We start from the raw sequence: 27175 nt of genomic DNA, 5'->3' as shown, positions 1-27175 counted from the left end.
GTCTTTGACAAACGCGTACAAACATTTTGGACCCGAATTTGTAATTATGTACTAATTTTGTAAATGTATTTTCCATGTATACTATGACGTAATTTTTCGATTTGATCAAGAACGTAAACAAGCCAACGCTGTTTGGTTATAGTAGCCAGTTAGGTCGATGCTATTTTGTGTGTATAAGACAAACGTGTACAAACTTCAAAAATTGGTATGTAAATCACAACAGCAAACTTCCATTCAGAAACGTTTGTAAGAGCCATGCTTGCGGAAGTTCTGCTTGACTCTCTTCATTACTGCTTTCTGGGTCTGATTCTGGCTCAAACTGATACGGCAATATTGACACCATTATTTACATTTGACCGCAGCACATGCAGCGGTCACCCGTGAAGGGAATGGGCGTGACGTTTCCGGACAATGTGCAGTACGCAGTTTAGCCAATCACAACACACTGGCCCAACTAACCAATCTGAGCCCGTCGCCTGTTTCTGAGGGAGTGGTTTCATAGAATCAGGAAGTCAACCGGTCGTTCAAATGACAGAGGAGAAAGCAGCTTACAATAAAGGTGAAATATGAAAAATAAAGGTGTTTTTTAACAAACGAAACACAAAGACATGTTATATTGCACCCCATAAACACAATCAAGCAAAGAAAAAAAAAGCAGTAAACCACCCCTTTAATGATTCAAAGTCCCCATTTTGTAAATGTCCAGTAGGGGTCCCTCAAGGCTCCATACTTGGTCCAATCTTGTTTACACTGTATATAAATGATCTGCCAGAGGCATGTAAAAATGTTGATGTTCAGATGTATGCAGATGATGCTGTAATCTTTACATATGCTAAGAACTACCAAGAGATAGCATCCACACTTACATCAGCAATGGCTCACATTGATGACTGGCTTACTATGTCATGTCTCTACTTAAACATCAAAAAAAACAGTCCGTATGGCGTTTACCAAAAAAAATATGAAGGTGTCACATTCTAATGTGTTCCTTAGAGGACAGGAGCTTGATATTGTTAATGATTTCAAGTATCTAGGAGTCACATATGACTCCACCCTAACATTTAAACGTCATGTTTAAAATTCTGCAAATTGAATTTAACTTCATTTACCACCTTTTTTACAAGTTAGACCGTTTCTTGATACCAAAGCTGCCAAGTTGTTCTGATATACTATGATCTTTTCTCATATTGAGTATTGTTTTACAAATTGGTCATTAACTAGCACAACTACTCTTAAAAGTATTGAATCTCTATTTAAGAAAGCCATAAAAACTTTCGATAAATGGCAGTGTCATTCCACCATTGCGATATTTTAGAAAGACATAAATTTTTAAGTTTTGACAATTTCAAACGTCTCAAGTATGCTTGTTTGGTATATAAAGTGCTACATAATCTTGGCCCTCCTCCACTGCATGGCTTTTTCCAAAGACTTGAAAGCGGCGGTAGTACACGGGCCTCTGTAAATGCGGACTGTGTGATACCATTTAGGCGTACCACTTTCGGACAAAATGTATTGTCAATAATAGGTGGTAAACTCTGGAATAGTTTGCCCCTCCCAATAAAAGAGTGTCCTACATTCAACACCTTTAAAATTCACTTAAAACAGTGGCTTCTAGAAAACCAGAGAAGTAATCATTTTTAACTGTCACATTTATCACGAACAATGTTTCTTCAATTATGCATTTTTGTCGTCAATGTATGTCGTCACTGTGTGTACCTTTTCATTTATAGTGAATGAGTGTTGTATTATAGGTGGTTGTCCTTGTTAGTTTTATGTTACCTGCCTAGGGACTGCAGATGAAAAGTAGTTGTTACTAATTCTAGCATATTTACATGGTGTATTTTTTTTATACAATGTTCATGAATATGCATGGTCCCTATTAAATAAACCAATACATAAAAAAAAAAATAAAAAAACACTCATGCATCTCCGTAGACAACTTGTGAGCACTCTCTGCATTTTACTAGTTGGGTGTTTCCCAAACTATATTGCTAGTGTATGAAATGGAGTGAAACATGCTGAAATATCATTTATCTTCAGATGTAGGAAAAAATTTTAAAATCTAAATGTTGAACAAAATGAGGACGTAAATGTTACCCTCTATAATATAAATTTTATTGTTTATTTTTACAGGGACAAATGTACAATTAGAATAGGGCTGTCGCGATAACCGCAATATTGATGAGCATAACCGCAGAGGAATGCAACAACCGCAATATTTCAGTGTTTTTTTTTTTCCATAAGGAGAGACCGAGAGACAGAAGCTCTTACTTTACAACTCTTTACCAAACACTTGAACCAGACCTCAACCAGCCCCAAATAAAAACAAAGGGAAAACTAGAGGATTTAAAAGAAAACAATCAAAAATTACCAAAACCCATTGGACATGATTATAACAACATCAGAAATAACAGAGCACATTAAAAATCTCAAATTAAAGAAGGCATGCGGACAAGACAACATCAGTAATGAGATGCTCAAACTCAGCAGCCCTTACATCATTCAAGCTCTGGCAAAATTATTCAATCTGATCTTATCCTCTGGTGACTTCCCTGAGACCTGGTCTGAAGGACTGATCACTCCTATATATAAAAAAGGAGATAAATTCGATCCCAATAATTACCGTGGTATTTGTGTGGGCAGTAACCTAGCAAAGCTTTTCTGCAATATAATAAACCACCACATAGTGACATTCCTCACAAGACGCAACATCCTAAATAAATCACAAATTGGCTTTTTACCAAAACAATGTACATCCGACCACATCTATTCTCTCCATACTCTAATTAACAAAAATCTAAAAGGGCAAACAAAGAAAAATATTTACATGTTTTGTTGATTTTAAAAAAGCTTTCGACTCCATTTGGCATGATGGTTTACTATACAAATTATTACAAATTGGCATTGGGGGAAAAACATTTGATGTTATACAATCCATGTATAAAAACAGTAAATGTGCGGTCAAAATTGGGAATCTCAGAAGTGCGTTCTTCCAGCAGAGTCGTTGAGTGAGGCAGGGATGCAGTCTGAGCCCGACCCTGTTTAACATCTACATCAACGAGCTGGCAGAAGCTCTGGACCGCTCCGGCAGCATCCCGGCCTCGCTCTGCACGACTCTGAAGTCAAATGCCTGCTGTATGCGGACGACCTGGTGCTGCTGTCCCCCACAGCCGAGGGTCTCCAGCACAGCCTGGCCCTGCTGGAACAGTACTGTGAGGAATGGGCACTGACGGTCAACCTGGACAAAACCAGAGTCATGGTGTTCCAGAAGAAGGCCAGGTCTCAGGGAAGCAGATACCAGTTCAGTTACGGAGGAGAAGTCCTCGAGCACAGCACCAGCTACACTTACCTGGGCATCGAGATCTCTGCATCAGGGGGCTTCGGTCTGGCTGTGAAGGCCTTGAATGAGAAGGCCCGGAGGGCATTTTATGCCATCAAATCACGGTTCGGCCAATTAAAACATGGATCAAATTATATCACGCAATCATTAAACAAATTCTACTGTATGGGAGTGAAATTTGGGGACCAATAATACATTTTAAAAATTGGGATAAAACTTCAATAGAAAAACTACAACTAGAATTTATCAAAAACATTTTAGGGGTCCATAGAGGTACGTCCAATGATGCCTGCAGAGCTGAATTAGGCTTATACCCACTGAACATTGAGATCCAGAAGAGATGCGTTCAGTTCTGGCATCACCTCCATCGATCTGATCCTAATTCAGTCCGATATAAAGCCCTCCTCGCCAATGAAACCTCAGCAGAATCTCATCCTCTAAACACACTCGCTCTTCAGCTCGTCCATAAAACCCAGCTCCTCACCGACTACAGCGACTACACCGACTACAACCCCAAAGACATTATTAAAGAAATTGACAAAAATCTGAAAGATACTCATGATGAATCTCTAAAAATACACTTTGACCTTCAAAATAAACTCCAATCCTACTCAACCCTAAACAGAACCACTAAATTTGCCAATTATTTATTGATCAAACCATTTAAAGAAAGACAAATCCTCTCCAAATACAGATTAAGTAACCATGATTTAGAAATAGAGAGAGGAAGACATAGACAAACATGGACAGAGCGAGAGCAGAGGATCTGTAGACACTGTGATGTACAGCAGATAGAGAACGAGAAACACTTTCAGCTGATGTGTCCTAAATATCACAATGTGAGGGAAACATTTCTCCCCAGATTTGAAGCATTGATTCCATCATTTACTGAACTTAGTGATATTGAGAAAATGCCCTTCTTACTCGGAGAAGATAACACAGCTGCACTCGCTGCTAAATATGTGTTAACCATTCACAATGTTAGATGTTAAACATGATTAACTGACTTACTTTATCTTTTCATTTATTTAGTTGGATTTTATTTATGTTGATATATATATATATATATATATATATTCAGGCCATGTCATATGTGAAAACAGGTTGTCATGTCCAAGGAAAGCGAAATCTGTCTTCGCATCGACGCTCTGCTGGTCAGCTGAGCCTTTAAAAGTGGCGCTCAAAGTTAAAATGATTTAAACAGTGTTTCATTACAAATCTCTGAATGAATCAGCGCTTTTGAACGTGTAGTTGAATGAACGGTTTAAAGACTCACTCAAAGACAGTCTCTTGCCGCTACCTTGAGGCGAAACAATGAAGCCGCACTGACTGACAGCCTATCTAGAACACGCAGGTGAAATATCAACAGAAAAAGTCTCTTGTCAGTCAGATTCGAGGATCAGAACTAACGGTTATATATCATTAGTATATTGTATAGTATATTGTTATACATCATATATATATATATATATATATATATACACACCATTAGTATATTGTTAGCGCATGCATATATACACACACATACAGGTGCTGGTCATATTATTAGAATATCATCAAAAAGTTGATTGACTTCACTAATTCCATTCAAAAAGTGAAACTTGTATATTATATTCTTTCATTACACACAGACTGATATATTTCAAATGTTTCTTTCTTTTAATTTTGATGATTAGAGCTTACAGCTCATGAAAGTCAAAAATCAGTATCTCAAAATATTAGAATATTACTTAAGACCAATACAAAGAAAGGATTTTTAGAAATATTGGCCAACTGAAAAGTATGAAAATGAAAAGTATGAGCCTTTTGCCTGAATTACTGCAGCAATGCGGCATGGCATGGAGTCGATCAGTCTGTGGCACTGCTTAGGTTGCTCTGATAGTGGCCTTCAGATCATCTGCATTGTTGGGTCTGGTGTCTCTCATCTTCCTCTAGACAATACCCCATAGATTCTCTATGGGGTTCAGGTCAGGCGAGTTTGCTGGCCAGTCAAGCACAGTAACACTATGGTCATTGAACCAGCTTTTGGTACCTTTGGCAGTGTGGGCAGGTGCCAAGTCCTGCTGGAAAATGAACGAAGCATGAAGTGCTCTAAAATTTCCTGGTAGATGGCTGGGTTGACTGTGGACATCAGAAAACACAGTGGACCAACACCAGCAGATGACATGGCAGCCCAAATAATCACTGCCTGTGGAAACTTCACACTGGACTTCAAGCAACATGGATTCTGTGCCTCTCCACTCTTCCTCCAGACTCTGGGACCTTGATTTCCAAATGAAATGTAAAATTTACTTTCATCTGAAAAGAGGACTTTGGACCACTGAGCAACAGTCCAGTTCTTTTTCTCCACAGCCCAGGTAAGATGCTTCTGACGTTGTCTCTGGTTCAGAAGTGGCTTGGTAGCCCTTTTCCTGAAGACGTCTGAGCGTGGTGACTCTTGATGCACTGACTCCAGCTTCAGTTCTCTCCTTGTGAAGCTCTCACAAGTGTTTTAATCTGCTTTGCTTGACTGTATTCTCAAGCTTGCAGTCATCCCTGTTGCTTGTGCACCTTTTCCTACCCAAATTCTTCCTTCGTCAACTTTGCATTTAATATGCTTTGATACAGCACTCTGTAAACAGCCACACCTTTCAGTAATGACTTTCTATGACTTACCCTCTTTGTGGATCATTGCCAACTCAGCAGTCTTCCCCATTATTGTGGTTTCAAAGAACAAGAGATACCCAGAATTTATACTGTAGGAATGGCTATTTATTCAAACTCAAATGTAAATATTCTAATTTTGAGATACTGATTTTTGACTTTCATGAGCTGTAAGCTCTAATCATCAAAATTAAAAGAAATAAACATTTGAAATATATCAGTCTGTGTGTAATGAATGAATATAATATACAAGTTTCACTTTTTGAATGGAATTAGTGAAATAAATCTGATGATATTCTAATTATATGACCAGCACCTGTATGTATGTATGTGTCTGTCTGTCTGTCTGTCTGTCTGTATAGCTAACAATATACTAATGATCTTATTGTCAGGTTTAAGTTTTGTTATGTGGACCGTTATTTTGTCATTCTCTTCTGTTTACTTGACTTCCTGTTTCAACGCGATTTAGTTTCGGTTTTATTGGTTTCTGAATATGACCTCCTTACATAGTAACACACACACACACCGATTATATACATGCGGTAATACCGCATACCGCGCTATTGAGCCACTCAAAATTAACCGCGACAGCCCTAAATTAGAAGTAATTGAAACAGATAAATCCAAAGCATTTTTTTGTTATTTGTGGGCAGTATTAGTGATTGCTAATGTTAATAATATAGTTGCTCCTGATATCAGCATGCTCACAGTTGTATTAGAGCGAAAAAACTAAACCTTACGATTTTTGAATTTTGGACTTCATTCGACTCGGCATGAGCCAAGGATTCAGAGGAAAAAGGAATTTTCATTTTGTGGCTTACGGTTCAAAAGTTATTAGCATAAACATGAGTGAAACTTTGGACAAGTGGTGGCGCTAGAGAGTTTGAGTTAGAGACTCCAAATTTGCTGTGTTTACTATTGACATTATCCTCTATCAGTGTGCCAGATTTTACAACTTTCCCGCAATCGGTTCTATGGGCTGCCATTGACTCTCTTACGGAAGAAAAAGAATAATAATAACGCCAACGGTTTCAAGAGGTGCCTACGCACCTTCGGTGCTTGGCCCCTAATAAAAAAACACATGCTGACCAACACAAAGCGCGTAGAAATCCACCTCTCAAACAGCATTAGATCACAAATTCGGAAAATGCATTGTTAAATAGTTAAGTATCAGAATGTTTAAAAAAAAAAGATTTTTTTATTTCTAATAAAAAAAAACTAATAATTCATAATAAAAACAAATTAAAATACTGACCAGACTAGAAGAAAAAAAAAAAAATAGGGTCACACTTTATATTAGGTGGCCTTTACTATGTACTTACATCAAAAAATAAGTACAATGTACTTATTGTATTGCAAAACACATTTGCTGTTATTGAGGTGGGATACGGGTAAGGTTAGGGACAGGTTTGGTGGTATGGGTTGGTTTAAGGGTGGGTTAAGGTGTAAGGGATGGGTCAACAGTGTAATTATAAATGCAAGTAATAAATAATAAGAACGGATTTTTTTTAGATTGCACTCACCCTCTTTGAGTCGATCTCCCTCTGCTTTCGTTTTTTTTTGTCTCTCAGATCCAGCAAGATCCACCAAGTGCAATTTGGAGACCATGACATCACTCCTTGACAAACAGATATCAATTTAAATGAAATACCTACATACAATCATTCTACATTTATAGTTAAACATTTTACAGTTTTATAAAGATCCAGAAGTAGTTGACCATTATGATACAAATTTTGACCAGATGACAATTAGGATATTTTTAGACCTGGATAAATTCACTTTGACCAAAGAATAAATGTAAATATGTACATGTATGTGTGTGCATGTATATATAAATACAAAATACATTTCTTTCATTAGCACCTTACTGCATCAAAAATGCTTACCAGTTTTAATGTGAACATTTTTCAACAAGAAGCAACTGCACGTCCATTCTTAAAGGTAGAGTAGGTGATTTCGTAAAGACTATCAATAATAGTATCTAGCTTTAAAAGCAAGATCCCACCTTCTCTGCATAAATACTCTGCAAAGCTACACCGCCTCTAAAGCACATGAACACGCTTAGACAGACCAGAGGCTAATCAGCGACGCGATGAAAGACTGCGTAGGTGGAGGATTGAATGCAACGCTGTCAGATTACCTTATGTCTCATTCACCTGTGAGAAAATATTACAGTACAAAGCTCATAGTATTACAATAATAATGCCTTTCATTCTCACTCAGTCTGCAATAGAATTCACTGATGTATAATGTCAGCACAAACAGGGTGTGCAGTGGTATGCAAATGCATATGTTGACAGGGAGGTAGGACAGCCTATCGTAATCTTCGGACCGAATAATCTGATTGGTTGAACATTTTATGGTCCTACACCTTCTACAGGTTATATAAAGACAAATACATTTAGACGACCAAATTTGTTGACTTATGAGAAGAGACTTTCAACCATTATAACAAACAATGTTTTTGAACTAAAATCACCTACCCTGCCTTTAATATACAACATGACAAAAATTAGACACCGCTTACTCCATTTTTCTCCATCATATACAACCTGAAAAGTCTTATAACAGCCAACTCAATTTATTGAGTCTACAAACAAACATTAAGTAACCATAATTTAACAGCATGTGTTGTAACATACTTGTCTCCTTTGCGTCGCTGCTCCAGTGATATGGTAAAGATGGCATGTGAGCGAGATGAGGCTGCGTTCATGGCTGTTGAGCCCACTGTTCGTGCAGAGTTTCCCAACTCAAGACAACCCACCATCTCATGAGCAGTAAACACTTCCTTTTCTGTCAGCCCAACAATCTACACAATGAAAACAAAAAGACATGCGGTCACAGAGGGTATATGAAATTTAAGGTAGTCCGAGCCGAAGCCTTGTGGACAGAGACTGTGCAGCTGTGATGCATGGAAGTATATGAAAGTGTTATGGCGCTTTTCCACTGCGTCGTACGACTCGGCACGGTTCAGAACGGCACGGCTCAGTTTGCATTTACACTGCAGTTTAGTACCGCTTTAGAGTGGGCGAGATTATTCACGTGTCGTTATAGTAGTTGCGCCGCCTCTACTGCCGTGACTCCTGAATAACTTTTTCATTCCGTGCCGCTCCAAGCTCTCACTGGATCCGCTCCTCGGCTATAAACGAGAGGACAGTCTGTACTTCCTCAACAGACAACGAAACCGCCATTTTTTGGTTGTTAAAAAAAAGGTGCGCTCATTCAAAACAGTTGCGTTCGATCCTTCGCTGGCTGTGCCGATTCAAATCTAGTGGGTCTGTTGCGTCTCGTGCCTCAAGTTCAATGACGCAGCCAGTGACGATTTTCTCCAGGCAATCAGTGATCAGCAGTTTACACGTCACGTTTTGCTAATGGTACGGGTCGCTTGGAATCTCGGCCGAGGTGGTACAACAAAAAAAATAAAAAATAAAAAAAGTACCAGGTACTGTACCCAGTGGAAAACCCCCCAAAAGTGAGCCGTACTGAACCATACCATGCAGTGCAAAAGCGCCAATAGACTGGCCGGAAACTTTTTTCTTATTTCTTAAACTTAAACAATGCCTGAGAACATAATATGGCTTAGTGGGATTATCAAAACACAAAGACTGCATTGAAATTTTATAATAAATATGTAATCAGGTGTACTGTTTTGTGATCTTTTCATGTAAACCACTCATGATAACAGCATTTAAATGCTTTGGAGCGGTTTGCAGTACATGCTGCTCCTCACAAATTCCATCTCTGCAAGCGCTGTGAGTTTGAGTAACTTATACATTTGAAAAAGCAACATGAGCCAAACATCTTCCCAAGTTTGTAAAACGAATGGTTCTTAAATCTGTCAACAAATGAGAAGCATTTCAAAAGAAGTTTCCCTGTGGGTTTTTTTTTTTTTTTAAGCTTTTCTTGTTTGTTTAATTTAATGCAAAATCATTATTTATTAAATACTTTAAGCTCAATTTTAGTAGTGATAGTTTTTTTTTTAATATTTATTTAAAAAAGAAAATAAATTAAATGTGCTTGTTCTGCTTATTTTTTAGTGAAATAATGTGTATCTGAAGTTTCAGCTCAATATGCCCCACAGATCATTATTATAATTTTGAAAATGCCTATTTTGAGCGGACGCAGAAACTGGCCATTTTCATGCGTTCTGGGTGATTTTAGCCGAACATATACGTCTGTACCGGCATGTGTGTGAAACAAGCAGTTTGATGTTAAGTTCAAACTCCACCAGGTGCAACTTTCAACACTTTGAGGGAAAACAATGCAGAGTTTTTTTGCAGTTTGTCCAAGGCTTTTTAATTAAAGTACGTTTTATTTTTATTGTATAAAAATAGAAAGTATTAATTTGGATACCATTTATTTGCTTAAAGTTGTCTCGTGTTTGATGCAAAATAAACAAAAGCTTAAGATTATTTTAATCAATTTCTACATAAAGAAATGATTAATTCCTCAACTCATTTATAACGCGAGAAATCTTGTACCGGTAAATGACTTCTCACCGGTGATTCCCAACGGTTTTTAAGGACAATTGGGTATATGTTGAACATCACCTAACCAAACCCGGAAAACAGGTCTCATCACTTCCGCTTGTCGGAGAACGTACTAATAGCAGTATTAAAAAAAAAAGGCAATATCAATGGACTTTTAAGGTAATCAGTTAAATTAGCTAGCTGTTTTTATTGTTGATGTTTTATTCGACTTCTATATAAATGTTATTGAAAAGAATACAAATTTTCAACTTTTATATATCAATCCACGTGTGTGATGGACATTGGTTATGATTATCTTTAGTGTCTACTTTGAAGGCATCTTGAGTAAAAAAGCTTCATATTTAACGAGAACTTGCAAAACGCGCGAACCGGAAGCAACAAGACCTGGTTAGCAGAATACGGAAGTCCGTTGCGCATAACCCGTATTACTCCTCGGAGCCCCCTGTTGTTTCAAAGAATAGAGTGGTGGAACTATGATGTCACTTTGTAGGCAAAAACCCAGAAGCGAGTTAGCATTTTAGCACTTCTGGTTCCATCGTCCCAGAGTCAATGGTTTTTTTTGTGTGTGTTTTTTTTTTTTTTTTTCAAATGGGATTTTGGTTAAATCCCTTAAATAAAGTCCGCGGTTCACACAGGCTCAAGATACTTTCACGTTTTAGTCTACGACATAAAACACCAGTTACACCCCACTCATGATTTTTTTAAACTGTTATGTTTCTTAAAAAGACTGTTGCTAACAAGTTGCTAAATGGGACTACAGGCGCTGTCGGAGACATTAAACATCACGCCGAACAGTTTATCAATTTACAGTATTTTCAAGTTGTAGTATAATTTGTAATTCAATTAATTGTAGAATAACCAATGAATAGTTTCCCGCATTTTATATTGTTTACATTGTCGACAATGTTTTTTTGCTTTCCCCCGAAATGCACCATGTCTTCGGAGAGAAGATGCTCCTTTTATCACTTACTGATGTGGAGACTCTGGGTTCGTACCATAACGTAAACTCATATTATGACTACTACATGTAAACACCACATTTACCGGCTTTAAAGTTTCACTTTCACCACATAATGATGCATAGTGCTTAAAGCCACATTAAAATTAAATGTTTGCGGCCACATAAAGCTGTTAGAAAGCATATAGATTGAGGATTTCCTAGAAGCAAGGATAAAATAACTGTGTAACCACCCTAACAAAATGAGAGCTGAAATGTGGTACTTTGTTCACTAAAATAAGTTTAATCTTACCATATCCAAAAACTCGCTCACTCTGCTGTTATTTAATAGATTAAAATGCACTAGAATTTTATTGAATAGTACGTGGGGATACGTTCTTAACCCTCCGGATAGCGGTCAGTGAGAGTCGCCTGTGTGTAGGATGATGGCCGAATGAGGTGAATCCCTGGAACTTTTCCCCCCGTCGGAAAAGGCAAAGTCTGCCGTATGGTCATTTCTCGGGTAACGTAGACCAATCATGTTCCGTACACAACGATGTTCCGTGTCATCTTCATTTCTCCGTTAATCAAGACAGAGACCCATTCACCGGTTGTTTCAGTGTTGAAATAAATACTATTTGGCTTGCTATTTGGATAACATGCCTAATTAACTAGCTAACGTCAACTAGTTTCCTCCCTCACATTACTTTACAGAGTGGGGAATAGCAGACTAAAGTACTACGTTTCTGCGATTTAGTACAATAAATTTAGCTGGTATCACGTCTATAATTTTAAACCTCCTGCCATTGTTTACATCTGTTCAAAATCACGTCATTTAAAAAAGAAAAACTGCTAGCTCAGGTGTCTTTGCCACTGTTTGAGTATTATACGGAGAGAGACCGTGTGTGTGTGTGTGTGTGTGTGTGTGTGTGTGTGTGACAATCGCGCACTCTCCTTATGTGTATGAGCACACGTTTGTACATCACCACTCATAACTTGGACTGAAAGATGAATGTGTAGAAAGTGAGCATATCTCCAATAACCTTGTTGAGCTGCAGGTGTAATGACTGCATTTTTTATTTTTTACAGAAATTGTTTTGATTTATGTTTTCGATTATTGAGCTATAAGTTTAGATTAAGTGACTGCATTTTGAATTTTTCTTCATTTAGATTTTTTTTTTTTTTACAGAAAATAATTTATGGTTTAGGCTCACTTAAGTGACTGCACATAATTTAATTAACAAGAATTCAATTATTTATATTAATTATTTAGCCTGACATGTTTACCGTTCCAAAATGTTCTATATGTTTCTTAAAAATAAATAGCTTCCAGTGGAAAAAAACTTAGTTTTTTACCCAGACATTTAAAAATAACATTTTAGAGCTGTAATCGCAATACCGTGAAACTGTGATATATTTATCTAAGGTTATCATACCGTCAGAATCTCATACCGGCCCATGCCTAGTGGAAACCATCCATTTGTCCAACCCTCTTGGTCTTCTTTAGGCGTAAACACGTGCAGTGATATGATAACCAGGGCCTCTGTTTATTTCAGACGTTAAGAACTAAATTTTATTTATTAGCATCCGCATATTTTGTCTTTCTTCAATTACGTTCTGCTCTCAAAGCATATGGAGTTTCTTGGGCATCTCCCATTTCCTCTCATCCTATGCGGGATTAGATTGCACCATCTTCTGGTCGGCCATCGGTTTCCTTAATATATAATAAAATGATTGATTGCATTACAAAACCTCTTTCTACAGGGGTGCAAACTCGTCAGGGGTGAAAAAGGTGACAAACCAAACTACCCCCCCATCTCAACATCTCAGACTCACCTTAATATATTTAACTTCAAACTATAGGCTAACATACACTACCAGTCAAAGGTTTTTGAACAGTAAGATTTTAGTTTAAAGAATTCTCTTCTGCTCACCAAGCCTGCATTTATTTGATCCAAAATACAGCAAAAACAGTAACATTTTGAAATATTTACCATTTAAAATAACTGTTTTCTACTTGAAAATATTTTAAAATGCTAGTTATTCCTGTGATTTCTAAGCTGAATTTTTAGCATCATTATTCCAGTCACATGATCCTTCAGAAATCATTCTAATATTCTGATTTGCTGCTCAAAAAAACATTTATTATTATGTCGAAAACAGCGGAGTAGAATCTGATTCTCTGCCAGTAGGAGGCGCTCTGAAAGCAGCAGAACTAGCGGTTTCCCCGGTAACGGCTGTAATCTAAGCAGCTCCGCTCATGAACGCTATTTTATCAGATAAAATGAAAATAACATCAAAACTATTCTGAAGACAGTATGTTCCCTTCAGAGATACATTCATATAAAATCACCCGCTTTTTGAAACTTGCAGTGCTCATGTTTATTCAACGAAGGCAAACGCCACAAATAAATCAATGTATGGGAAACACTGGTAATGTATATCGAAATATCGGAAATGTGTTTAAAAATCATATCACCGTTATTGAAAAAAATTATATTGTGATACATATTGATATTGAATTATTGTCCAGCCCTAGCTTAGCACTGCCTCCACTTGAGCTGAGTGATACTATTACTGTACATTAAACAGTATGCTTTACTTGTAGGTCGAACAGTTCTCAAACCGACTTCATGTCAGAGTGATAGCTGATCAGACAAATGAGACTGGAGGAGCATTTTGCAAAGGGTAGCGAACTAATGCAGCGATAACGTAACTTACAATCTTCATAGCTATTCCTCATGCAAAAAAAACAAAAAAAACAAAAAAAAAACCAGCAGCCTCACGCGGTAATCACCATTTATACTGGAACACCATAATTTACAGCAGATACAAGTGCATTCCGTCCTGCTCTACAGTGAACTTAATTTAGCTAGCTACAAACAGGCTAATCTAACCACCAACATAGCCCGATTACTTCAAAAATAAGTTGCTTGCCGTTAGCTTGTTCCTTCACATTTTACATAGCCTCTGGAAATATGGACAGTTGCCTGCAGCGTCTAAAAGTTATGCTTCAGGAGTGAGATTGGTTGGTTGAGGGAAAGAACATTAAGGTAAGCCAATCAGAGGCAGAGTAGGGCGGGGCCATTCCTTTTTGCAGCAGTAGTAGCAGCTAGTAGTAGGAGCTACTACTACTACTAAGTTTGGCTCTAGTTTTGTATTTACTCCAGTTTATATGAAACTGTTCATGTTGCATGGATTAAAATTCATATACAGAAACACTTTTCACTGAACGTTAAAAATAAGTTTGAAAAAGTTGTCGGGAGCGCAGTGGTGGTGACATTGAAGGTGAGCGACTGTGGTGCAGTAGTTCGTTTATAGCCTAAGTTTGGCTTTTCAGTTCTGGCGCTTTTATTTAGGCTTCAAAATTCATCAGTTATCTTATTTTGTGAAGATTCTTGATGCACAAAACGCGTAAGTTTCATGAACTATGATTGAACACGGAGCTTATTTTTTGCGATAATCCAAAAGCCTATGGAAATATCCTATTGGCTTTTTGTTGAGGGAACCAGTTTCATGCTAACAGCCCATCCGCCTACAAAGTGACGTCATAGTTCCCCCACTCTATAGTACAACGGCGAATGCGAAAAGTAAAAGCCTCCTCCGTTTGGGAAGGTGCGTGTGCAGTCAGCAGAGGCTAAGGCTGGGCGATAAATCAATTTTATCAATTAACTCGAATGTGTAGTTTACGTTGATTTGTTTGAATAAAAATCGGTTTTCTCTTTAACATCCGCCGACGCTCCCCTCTGGGCTCCCGTAGTCCCGAATGGGCTCAGCCCTCCCCCCTGTGCGTTTGCCATATTAGAGTTTAGGTAGGGTTTCGTGATCCCCCCGCAATCCGCTGCATCCCAATGTGTTCAGAAAGAAAATGACGTTTACTGCGGAATGTGGATCCCTTAAAGCAGTGTTACTCATTGCGAGGCTCAGCAAAGGATATGGGATATGAGCAAATATATGAGCAAAAACAGAGATTTCATAAAAACATTAAAAAAACAAGCAGGGCTATAACATAACCCATAAAAAAAAAAACACACCGTGTCTACACCAGACGTGAGCGTCACGGTGCGATCAGGGCTTTATGATTTCCGCGATGCGGAATACGCGGACGGAGTCGCGGAATCTAGTTATAAAAACAGAATTTACTGTATAACGCGGAATGTCATTGAATTTGTCAAAGTTTGGATGAATAAATCAAAAGTAGGTCATTACACTTAAAATCAAATTGCGATATGAACTAGTATCTGTAAATGTTAAGCTGCAAAAATACCATTTAAATATGAATCCTGCGTGTCTCCTCATGAATGAATGCACAGACGCGCAGTTTCGTTTACTACACATACTGAAGCGTTTCAGCGTCTGCCGTCTCGCCAAATGAGGACATAAATACATGAACAACAGTCAGTGTCTGCTCTATTACAAATATATTTTTTTTTTAAATACCCAAAACAGCGGGATTACAAGATGGAAATATAGACTAGAAAGATATTTAAACTTGCTCTGCCCTTACATCCATGACATTGACTCACTGCGGAGAATAAATACAAGATGGGAGGAAAATGTATATTTCTTTCCCTCTCAAGTTTTATCATTGGGTGATCATCATACTATATATAACATTGCGGGATTCAGGGAGCCGCTATTATGCATTGCAACTGCTTTTGAATGCATGATTGCTTTTTAGTTTCACTTTCACTTGCGAGATTGCGACCACACGTCTGTGTTTATACTATGGAGCGGCAGAATTTACCACACATTTTACAAGATTAGATGTCTGTCAGTTTTACTCATGATCTGCAAATCATTCGTCATTGTCCTGAGTCATCTGTCCTTACTCTGTTTATGTGGTAAGTGAAATTTTATGTACTGTAATGTAACTGTAACAGGCAACAGTTAGCAATTGTTATTTGTTTTCCGTGCCTTTCTGAATATGGATTCACGCTTCGGGCACACCCCCTAACCCCCACGATGTCATCCATCGTTTATCAGAACTACCTTATCTACTGCATAGCAAGATGTTAAACTTGTGTTTAAAGAAAACTTATCAAAAAGGGTCACATAATTTTATGTTTTGTGTTACATGTTATGTTATGTTACATTTTCACTGTTTACAATGGCAGGGCCTGCCATCTTGTCTCTTTGGCTTGTTGTTTCTGATTGCACTTTAACCCCAAGGGGGAAATCCAGATCAAATCCCAGAAGGGAAAAATCAAAACAAAAAGTTAAAACTTGTTTTGAACAATTTCTTTGTCGTCTGCAGATTGATTTTAAGGAAAAAAAAAAAAAACACAACCGGGGATTTTTTTTTTTTAGGCCATATCGCCCAGCCCTAGCAGAGGCTCGCAAAGCGGAGCCAGGATTCTCCAATTTTCACCGCCATTCATAAAAAGTTACTGGGTCGAGTTTCAGTGCTGACTCTACACGTGTTTGGTGCTTTGAATCATTTGAACACTTTTAATGGTCCTGCAGATGGCCCCGCGAACTTGTGCAGCGCTCTCAGGACCATTCCATCCATGATGTTTTTAAGTTGTTTTTTAGGTTATAGCCATTTCAATCATCATGCACTAACCTGCACAAATTTCACTTCAGGAGGAATTTATCATGGTAGTTATGGATAGATATGAAAAATGTTACCATGATTTTTTTGGCTATATTAATTGCCAGCCCTAATCATGCTTTTCACTGGATCTCACAGCACTGTTTAGTGGTTGTGTAATCAAGACTGTCTGCAAGTAAACAAATGTTTACTTGCACTGTGCTGTCTTTTTGAGCAGAGCTGCTAAAAGGGTGTGTGGCATGGTTCAAAGTAGCTCTGTTTTGTTCTGTTTTTGGCACATTGGCAGTTTAATGTTTCTCATATGCAACACATTACAATGCTTATCAATTAGCAAATGGCTATTGGCACCAGTGCGATGCATTGACATGCATATGCAGCATTATTTGCATATTGCAAAAACATTATATTGAAATTTAACCACGATAATTGTTATTTTAAATCAACCATTCCTAATTATAGGTTGTAGAACTCACTTTAATTCCATCTTTTGGATCCTCTCTGATACTGATAATCGGTTTGTCCTTTGATGTGCACAGCAGGTCCAGGATCTCTTCATTGTAAATCTAAGTTTAAAAGAATAACAACACCTTTGAGTTACACAAAATCAATATTGACTTCATTCATAAGTTAAATCCATAAAGGAGACCAAGTACGTACGACCAAGATGGTACACAAGCATTTATACCTCAAGGTAAGATACAGCCAACAAAAATTCACAGTCTGCACATTTAGACTTTTCCTGAAAGATTCTTCGTATTACTCGTGGGATGACCCCAACTGTGGACTCGTTCTCTTGTTCTGATGTGTATGTGCCACCCATAGAGAATGTCTTCCCTGACCCTGTTTGCCCATAGGCCAGAACGGTGGCATTATAACCTGCAAATGCAAACAATAAGGTTAACAAACACAAACACAAAAAAAGACATTAGTGAAATTTCTCAAAATATATTTTGTTTTACACAAGATTAAGAACAAACAGCTAAGAACATCATGAGTGTGAACCAACTATGACAATTTTCATTTTTGGGTATCCATCCCTTAAAGATTGGTCAAGATAAAAAAAATAATAATTACTTGTGGCAAGTTGTATGTGTGAAACTCGAGTACGCACCCAAAACAATAGAGTTTGCATAAAAGGTCAGTTCACATGAACCTTGAAGCCTAGCAAAAAAGTGCAACTCAAACAGTGTAACAAAAACTCTGCTGTACACTGACAAGGAGACAAGAGGTCTTTATTTAAACGGATGTCCACGGAAGAGAAGTTTCAAGTCATGCCCTACTTTTTTTTGGTGAAGCTGCTTCATTCAGAAGTATCAAAATAGAGAAGAAAAGACCACTGTCTTTTTCCGGGCTGGGTCCATTGCTGGAGTATCCGAGAAGGTCCACTGTCATACACTATGAGAGTGGCCACTGACGCCTGATGTCGTTTATTTTGACACTTTAGACAAAAGTCGATTCAGATATGAATCCCACATGTTCTGCGCGTCTCTGTGAGAATGAATGGCAGAGACGCGCTTTTTTTTTTCTTTTTTGCTACACACACTGAAGCGCACGTGACGCTCACGGTGATTTCAGCATCTGCCGTCTCAACAAGGACATAAATACATAAACAACATCTACAGAACTGCTCTGAGAGTCACTTCACGAGCATTTTACCGTTTCATTTGAGCAAAACCAGCAATATATATATATATATATCATACAGCTACACACAGAAATGTAAAGGTATTCACGGCAACCTGTCAAAAAAGTTTATCTTAAAGACATTGTGCCAGAAATGTATTACTATTATTTAGTAGACTGTATGTGATACTATTACTACTGTTGAAAAAAAATTATAATTTATTTTTAAAGAAATAAAATCACAATATTTCTTCCATATTTTAATTTTAATAGTAAATCCCCTTTATTTACCAAAAAAAATAAAGTGTTTAAATTTCATTAAGACAAATTAAATTTGGGTGAAACTTTACAGTTTACTGTTTTTCATACATATTACTTGCGGAAAAACTTGAAACAATTTAAATAAGTATAAAGAATGGCATTGATTTTTGTACATTTTATTTTTGTTTGACTTTATTAAAAATAGTGTGTTTTTTAATTAGCATATGGTACCGAAAACCATGGATTTTCACTGGTATCAGTACCGAATACTGAAATTTTGGTACCGTGACAACACTAGTCTCAAGGCAACATTGTGGTGTTTCATTCCTGAATAAATCTTCATTTGAATACATTAACACACACACACACATTCATACATATATATTTTTAGGTTACACGTGAGTATGTGCTTTTTGCATATTTGTGCTTGTAGTTGTTCCTATATTTTTTTCGTAAATTTACTATACTATCATACTTCTAAATCTTCCTTGTGTGGAATTCAGTATTACCAGGGGTATTCAATCAAAGTTCAAAGAGGTCTGGTATATATTTCCTTCCCAGCAGAAGTCTGGACAATAGATTAGCAGCAGTACTTTGCAAAAAAAAAAAATCAGTCAAAATAGTCATGAGGATATTGAGCCCTGCTATCAAAGCAGTGGTCTTAAAAAAAAATAATATTATATATATATATATATATATATATATATATATATATATATATATATATATATATATATATATATATATATATATATATATATATATATATATATATATATATATATATATATATATATATATATATATATAATTGGATATGAATATTAAAAGGCAACATCAGAAGTTTTATTAGGCTATTATTTTTACATTTTGGGTGTATTCACACCTGTCCTCTTGGTGCGGATTTTTTGGGCAGGTATGAATACAGCAACTGCTCTCTGGTGCGCACCAAACAACCATACTGAGACCCAGCTGAAGAGGTGGTCTCGGTCCGCTTCCAAACGAACTCTGGTACGGTTCGTTTAAGGTATGAATTTGAACCGGCCTTGATCCGACCCAATTGCAGAAAGCATGCTCAGAAACACACAGCTCACGCGTATAGTGCTGTTGTTTGCATTTCAATAGCTTAAATCACTTGTTTTTAAACCGCAATGCTTAAAAACGTGTGCAAAATAGGAGTTTTCGTGACCACAGCGCACAGCAACGTTACATGAGTGCATGTGAACGCTGTCTTCCGACCTCGGGTGCGCACCCACGAACCGTACCAGAGTCCGATTAAAAAGGGTGGTCTGGGGTACTGTTCATGTGAACTCCGGTTCGGTTCGCTGCTGATGTAAATGCAATCGTACCAAATCTCGGAAGTGAACCGCCATTAATGACGTATTATTTGATTAAAAATATAGGTTTGTGTGTGTTTCACTCACTTTCCTGATGAGCGTGACTGTCGCGCTGCAAGCAGAAAGCTGTATGTCTCATTTCTTACTGTCAGTTAACAGGTTAAAATTAGCATGCCTATTTACTATGAAATGTTTTTAACATGCTAAATTCTAGATTAACAAAAAGTGTCACAACCCGAGTCATATGACATAAACAACTGTATGTGTTTCTCGTTGTTCCGTTTTCTGCAGCGTTTTAGTGAAAGCAGGGCTCTAGACTCATTCTTCCCACTGGTCACTCTTTTGCTTTCTCAGGTGGTCGCACAGCACATACTTTGGTCGCATTTTTTTTTTTTTTTTTTGCGCTACAACATGGGATTAATCAATGCATGCTGATGAACTTTTATCATAGTTTATAGTTATATGGTAACAAAAGTGGTTAACATTCAACATGTTCTTTTTCATCAGTAGTATTATTTGTGATTTGAATTTTGTGAATAGGTGTTCCTCTTTTGCTATGTTATAAGCCAGGCTTCGGATGCTTTTACTTTCGAATTTGCGATCTTTGCGTTTTGCTTATATAAAAACCTTTCACTTTTTAGGACTAAAACAAAAGATGGCTTAATTTTTTATTTTTTATTAAAAAGCACAATAACAATAAAACAGTCGGCTACAATGACAAACTAGCTTACATAATGTCTATTAACAAAAGAAGTTTTTAAAGTAGGCTATACTCCTTGGCCGTGAGCTGATAGCGTGCGTGCACCGGACGATCTAGTGGACTTGTGTTTTCAATCGCTCAAATCACTAATTTGCTTTTGTACGCGCACTGACTGAAGGCAAGACAACCGCGGACTCTCGTGATGACAAAAATTATGTCATACAGGCAGTGCTTGAAGGCGGATGGCAAAAGTATACTTAACTTTGGACTTTCAATTGTCGACAAAACTCAGTCAGGTAGTCACGTGCATTTCTTGGCTTGGTTTGCTATATTTTATAATGCAGTTACAGCGTGAATTAGGACTTTGTCTGGACAGCATTTTTGTAATGCAGGGAGTAGAGCTCAAAGTTCAAAGATGAAGAGGCGATCTTCAACTGCAAACTGATGCAAGCAAACTTGCATCATTATCATCATTGCATCATTTCCCATTATGAACTGCGGGACTGCATGGTTCGTTGCAACTGAGCGGAGACCACCTCGTTCAGGCGATCACGGACTGGTTATTTTGGTGCAGAACCGAGCGCAATTACAGTGTTCTTATATGCCTAAACGAACAGAGCAAATAAGAGAGAAAACGCATCAAGTCAACGAGCCAGGTGTAAAAACACCCCTACTCATGTGTGACGGTGTGACAAGCAGATTGCCAAAAAGAACACCAACCAATTAAGTCCCTGTTTCAGAACAAAGTAACCGATCTACAGGTCTAAAAACGCCCATAGTCACCATGAGATCATTAACATTAAAGAACGTGACGCACGTCTCCCAGAAAGTCTCCCTCGACTTCGAAACTCCTGAAGTGTTTCCAGCTAAGTGTGCCATATGCATCAGACGTTTAGCCAACGTTCTGTGGGCATGGGGGGGGGGGAAATAAATGTACCAAAAAAAATTCTAGTGGGACTGCTTTACAAACCTCTAATAAGCCCAGACAATAATGGAGACACAGCAGTGTTGAATACTTCCTCCTGCTCTGTTGTGGGGTCAAAGACATAATCATAGGTGAAAGCCTTGTCATTGCCAACGATTACCTAAAAGAGAAACAGGATTTAATGAATATTTAACAATATGACTTTTTGATGCTTAAGTGTGAATGAAATGGGCAAGGTCTCATGACACAGACCTGAGGTTCCCCAGGCACAAACGTGAGACAGCACTGACATCCTTCATTGATCTCTTTGGGAACCAAAGGCCGGCATCTCAGCACAACCCTTACAGGAATTACTTTCTCATCCTCCTTGGTCATACTGGAAGAACAGATATTACCAATTAGCCTACCACCTGAACTCACATATTGTCTGAAAAAGCCAGTTTGCACAAAGGAGGTCAAGCCCAGTCTGGTTACATAAGCATTACCATTATGTTAAAAAATAATAATAATTAAGCATCAGTCTGTTCAACCAAAGACACCAGGAATCTCCTGTTGCACAATGGTTGCATCTAATGATTGTGAAAAGTAAGAATCAGTAAGTCATACAACACTGTGGGAAAAAATTGGTCACTTAACTTTATACAAAACTGACAATGCAATGCTGCCAAATCAATTTTGTCTAAATTAATATCAATTCAGTCATTACAACACAATAATAAAATAGGATAATAATATCTTCAGGAATTACAAAACACCTTTCAGTAGCATTACTTTTTTGGTATAGAATGTGTTGTACCGAGTTTGAGGAACACTGAGTGTGGACATGCAACGATCAACTGGCCATCAGCCAGGGCTGCGTTTCCAGATAGCATCGTAAGCCTAAATTGATCGCAGACCCACTGCCACCAATGGAGCTACGATCAATTTAGGCTTATGATGCTTTTAGGAAACGCAGCCCAGGATTGGACTGATTTTGCTTCAAATATGGCAATCGGAATCTGCCATTAAAAATCATGCCCAAAAGCACTCTCTGTAATTCACCTCTTTCAATGCATCATAAATTTAGAAATTCACCAAAATTCATGGGTTAATCCTGGTCAGCAAGGGATACTTGTCAAGATCTTGTACTTTACTTGAACACCATGTTCAACATCACTAATTGCCTGCATATTAATACTATGGTAGCCTCTTTAAACTATGGCTCATAGGATGTAGGTGTTGTGTTCCATCGATGGCTCACACTAACGTTACTTCTCATTTGGAAATTTCGATTATTGTATGTTTTGAAAATCCTAGCTTCTCCAGCAGTTCATTAACAGAAATTACTTCCAGTGGAAGCATCTCTTATTTCATAAAACCACAGATTAAAGTTTGCCGTAGAAGAAGTCAAAAACAAACCACTTCTGTGGTGCACATACGTAACAGCTACATACATACATACATACATATACATATATATATATACACACACACACACACACACAATTCAACATGCACGGCAAATTAGCCAAAGGGGAATAAGTCTTACTTTTTGGTCTAAAATTAGTTTGTACGCAACTAATTTAACATTCAAGACTAGTCTAATATGTAAGACAATAAAAAAAAAAACAGATTTATGCAACGAGGCCCTTAGGCCTGAATGGCCTTAATGCCAACATCGTGCAACTTCATATACACATTCTACATACAATCATACATCTGCACTAAACAACACAAACATAACAAGGAGCTGATACAACAAAAAAAAGTATGTTTAAAATGCATGTCAGTTACCTTCTACGCTGCAATCTGTTGTTGTCGCGTTCGAGGAGTAACGTTAAAGCTCAATAAAAGCTCCTTTTTACACAAAATTGAAAAAATCTTAAATAAGATAAGACGATCTTAATCACACTCCCAAAATACCGCTCTTTCATGTAAAGACAGACTTCGTTAACCGTTTCTGTCATAAAAATCCCAGAATCGCTGTTTCTCAAAAGAAAGATCTCGCCCGCCACTTTCAAATAACCAGCTCCGCCTCTGATGTCTTCTTCTTCTTGTAATTTATAGGCGGTTGACAAACAACAAAATGATGTATTTCCGCCACCAACTGGTATGGAGCTTAGATCAAAATGACTTACTACCTTCCCCTTTGTTTTTTGTTTTTTGTTTTTTTTATATATATATTCTCTCCCACAAATTTGTTATTTTAAGGTACTGAAAAATAAAACTATAGCATTCATTTCTCGAGTTATTTTGTAATATATCTCTCGGTATAAATTGCATTTTTATTTTTTCTACATTTTGCATTAGAATCCTTCTTTCAGGTTCGTATTTCTGACAGTACAAAATAACATGTTCCAATGATTCTTCTTGCCCACAAAATTCACACCTTCCCGTATCATGTTTACCCATTTTATAAACTGTACTATTTAATGTTGTGTGTCCAAATCTCATCCTTGATATTACTATGAAATTGATTTGGACTTATAATAACAAATTCTTTGTCACAAATAAAGTTAATGAAGTTTACTTTAAAATTATACATATAATTTATACAACTAACCAGTTTCTCAAGAGATACAGAGCTGATCTCTCTGAATGTTGTGTTTTTTGTGGAATGGATGTAGATACTGTTATGCATCTTTTTTTTTTAATGTATGTATGTTCAATTTTTCTGGATTGATGTTGAATTTTTATTTACAAGGTTGAGTGGATCTAAAATTAATATAAGAAAAAGAGATGTTATATAATTTTTTTTTTTTTTTTGATAGAAAAGATATGGATAAGAGTCACATTTTTATGTTAAATTTTCTAATATTATTAGGTAAGTTTTATATACACAAATGTAAGTGTTCAGAAAGGAAGCCCAGTATCTCCCACTTCAAAGTTGATTTGAGGATTTATTTTAAAACTCTTCAAGGTCTTTCAAACTGGAAAACAACCAGAACTATGAACACGCTCAAAGAACTAAACTCCTCTTTTCTGTCGTGATTATCGACGTATAACCTCCTTGTTATTTTATTTTTTTTATTTTATTTTTTTCCTTTTTTTTTTCTTCTTCCAGTAAACATTTGTAACATGTTGTTACACCTTTGAATGTTAATTGTTCAATATATACAATAAATAAATAAATAAAAAACTCCGCCTTTCCACAATGACATCAGTTCTGTCTTTCAGCAAAACCGCGTATGGGGGATCTACACTTATAAAGTTTCCTTCACGCCAAAAGAGTATGCTGTTGTATTTGACACCATACCCCAACAAATTATGGGTCATTCCTGGGATTCGGTAATATTTCAGTCCCCAGAGTTTCTAAAGTGGTAGTTCACCAAAGTTAATTGTTAGAAGCTTTTCACAAAACTTTGGGATGCCCATTATAGTGAATAAAAATAATTATTGCATTTTAACATTTTTTTTAGCTTTTAATATCTTTTTTTACACACACACACACACACACACACACACACGCAGGCCCTTAGAGCCCCTTCTCTCTCTCTCTCTGTAACTCACACACACACACACGCAGGCCCTTAGAGCCCCTTCTCTCAATTCAATTCAATTCAATTCAGCTTTATTAGCATGACTGTGTAGCACAATGTTGCCAAAGCATTAACATATATATATATAACAACAACATAGATAATAATAAATAAAATCCATCTAAATAAATGAAAAGATAAAGTAAGTCAGTTAATCATGTTTATCATCTAACATTGTGAATGGTTAACACATATTTAGCAGCGAGTGCAGCTGTGTTATCATCTTCTCCGAGTAAGAAGGGCATTTTCTCAATATCACTAAGTTCAGTAAATGATGGAATCAATGCTTCAAATCTGGGGAGAAATGTTTCCCTCACATTGTGATATTTAGGACACATCAGCTGAAAGTGTTTCTCGTTCTCTATCTGCTGTACATCACAGTGTCTACAGATCCTCTGCTCTCGCTCTGTCCATGTTTGTCTATGTCTTCCTCTCTCTATTTCTAAATCATGGTTACTTAATCTGTATTTGGAGAGGATTTGTCTTTCTTTGAATGGTCTAATCAATAAATAATTGGCAAATCTAGTGGTTCTGTTTAGGGTTGAGTAGCATTGGAGTTTATTATGAAGGTCAAAGTGTATTTTTAGAGATTCATCATGAGTGTCTTTCAGATTTTTATCAATTTCTTTAATAATGTCTTTGGGGTTGTAGCTGTAGTCAGTGAGGAGCTGGGTTTTATGGACGAGCTGAAGAGCGAGCGTGTTTAGAGGATGAGGTTCTGCTGAGGTTTCATTGGCGAGGAGGGCTTTATATCGGACTGAATCAGGATCAGATCGATGGAGGTGATGCCAGAACTGAACACATCTCTTCTGGATCTCAATGTTCAGTGGGTATAAGCCTAATTCAGCTCTGCAGGCATCATTGGACGTACCTCTATGGACCCCTAAAATGTTTTTGATAAATTCTAGTTGTAGTTTTTCTATTGAAGTTTTATCCCAATTTTTAAAATGTATTATTGGTCCCCAAATTTCACTCCCATACAGTAGAATTTGTTTAATGATTGCGTGATATAATTTGATCCATGTTTTAATTGGCCAAACCGTGATTTGATGGCATAAAATGCCCTCCGGGCGTCTCATTCAAGGCCTTCACAGCCAGACCGAAGCCCCCTGATGCAGAGATCTCGATGCCCAGGTAAGTGTAGCTGGTGCTGTGCTCGAGGACTTCTCCTCCGTAACTGAACTGGTATCTGCTTCCCTGAGACCTGGCCTTCTTCTGGCCCTTCTCTCTCTCTCTCTCTGTAACTCACACACACACACACACACACACACACACACACACGCAGGCCCTTAGAGCCCCTTGTCTCTCTCTCTGTAACTCACACACACACACACACACACACACGCAGGCCATTAGAACCACTCCTATCTCTCTCTCTGTAACTCACACACACTCATTTGACTCCTCTTTTAAGTAACCAATAAGTAATGACCTATGACCTTCATAGCCACACCCTAGCAACCACTTACAGCACCCTAGCAACCACCCCATAGACCTCCATTGAAAACGGATCAAAAAGGATATCTTTGGATAAAAGTGTCATATAAACATGCAGGTTTTGCTCTTTTGACTCGTGATCGCAAACAGGACTTCCCTCATGCATGCTACACATGCTAGCAGTGAATAGCTACATGCTAATAGTGATTAGCTAAGTGTTAAATCAGACTAAGAACATACGAATAACTATAAATCTACATAGTAATGATGTGTGACAACTACCAACCGCTTAGCAATACGCTTAGTAACCTCCCAGTTATAGAGGTGTGCTATATGTTTTATAAGTAATTGAGTGTACGATGTTCGTCTGATGGATGAAAAAATTTGGGCGAAAAAGTCCCATAGAC

The 27175-nt window shown here is 37.4% G+C and overlaps 1 protein-coding gene across 2 annotated transcripts in view; it reads right to left on the bottom strand.

The window, feature by feature from the left end:
* Window positions 1-23868, bottom strand: part of kif4 (kinesin family member 4) — a 136697-nt gene extending 112829 nt beyond the window's left edge. Inside the window, exons 1-7 of one of the 2 annotated variants that reach the window (XM_058757936.1) lie at window positions 23587-23868; window positions 22066-22189; window positions 21859-21973; window positions 17653-17843; window positions 17441-17530; window positions 8629-8795; window positions 7507-7601 (exon numbers count right to left, since the gene is read on the bottom strand). In XM_058757936.1, the coding sequence (XP_058613919.1) occupies window positions 7507-7601; window positions 8629-8795; window positions 17441-17530; window positions 17653-17843; window positions 21859-21973; window positions 22066-22188 (781 nt within the window). In that variant the 5' untranslated portion in view covers window position 22189; window positions 23587-23868. The remainder of the gene's footprint in view (window positions 1-7506; window positions 7602-8628; window positions 8796-17440; window positions 17531-17652; window positions 17844-21858; window positions 21974-22065; window positions 22190-23586) is intronic. The other variant, XM_058757935.1, reaches the window with a different exon arrangement.
* Window positions 23869-27175: the final 3307 nt, after the last annotated feature.

This window comes from Onychostoma macrolepis, chromosome 21, assembly GCF_012432095.1.
Source record: "Onychostoma macrolepis isolate SWU-2019 chromosome 21, ASM1243209v1, whole genome shotgun sequence".
Lineage (NCBI taxonomy): Eukaryota > Metazoa > Chordata > Actinopteri > Cypriniformes > Cyprinidae > Onychostoma > Onychostoma macrolepis.
The sequence above is the reverse complement of the archived record's forward strand: the minus strand, read 5'-3'. Positions and strand labels throughout refer to the sequence as shown.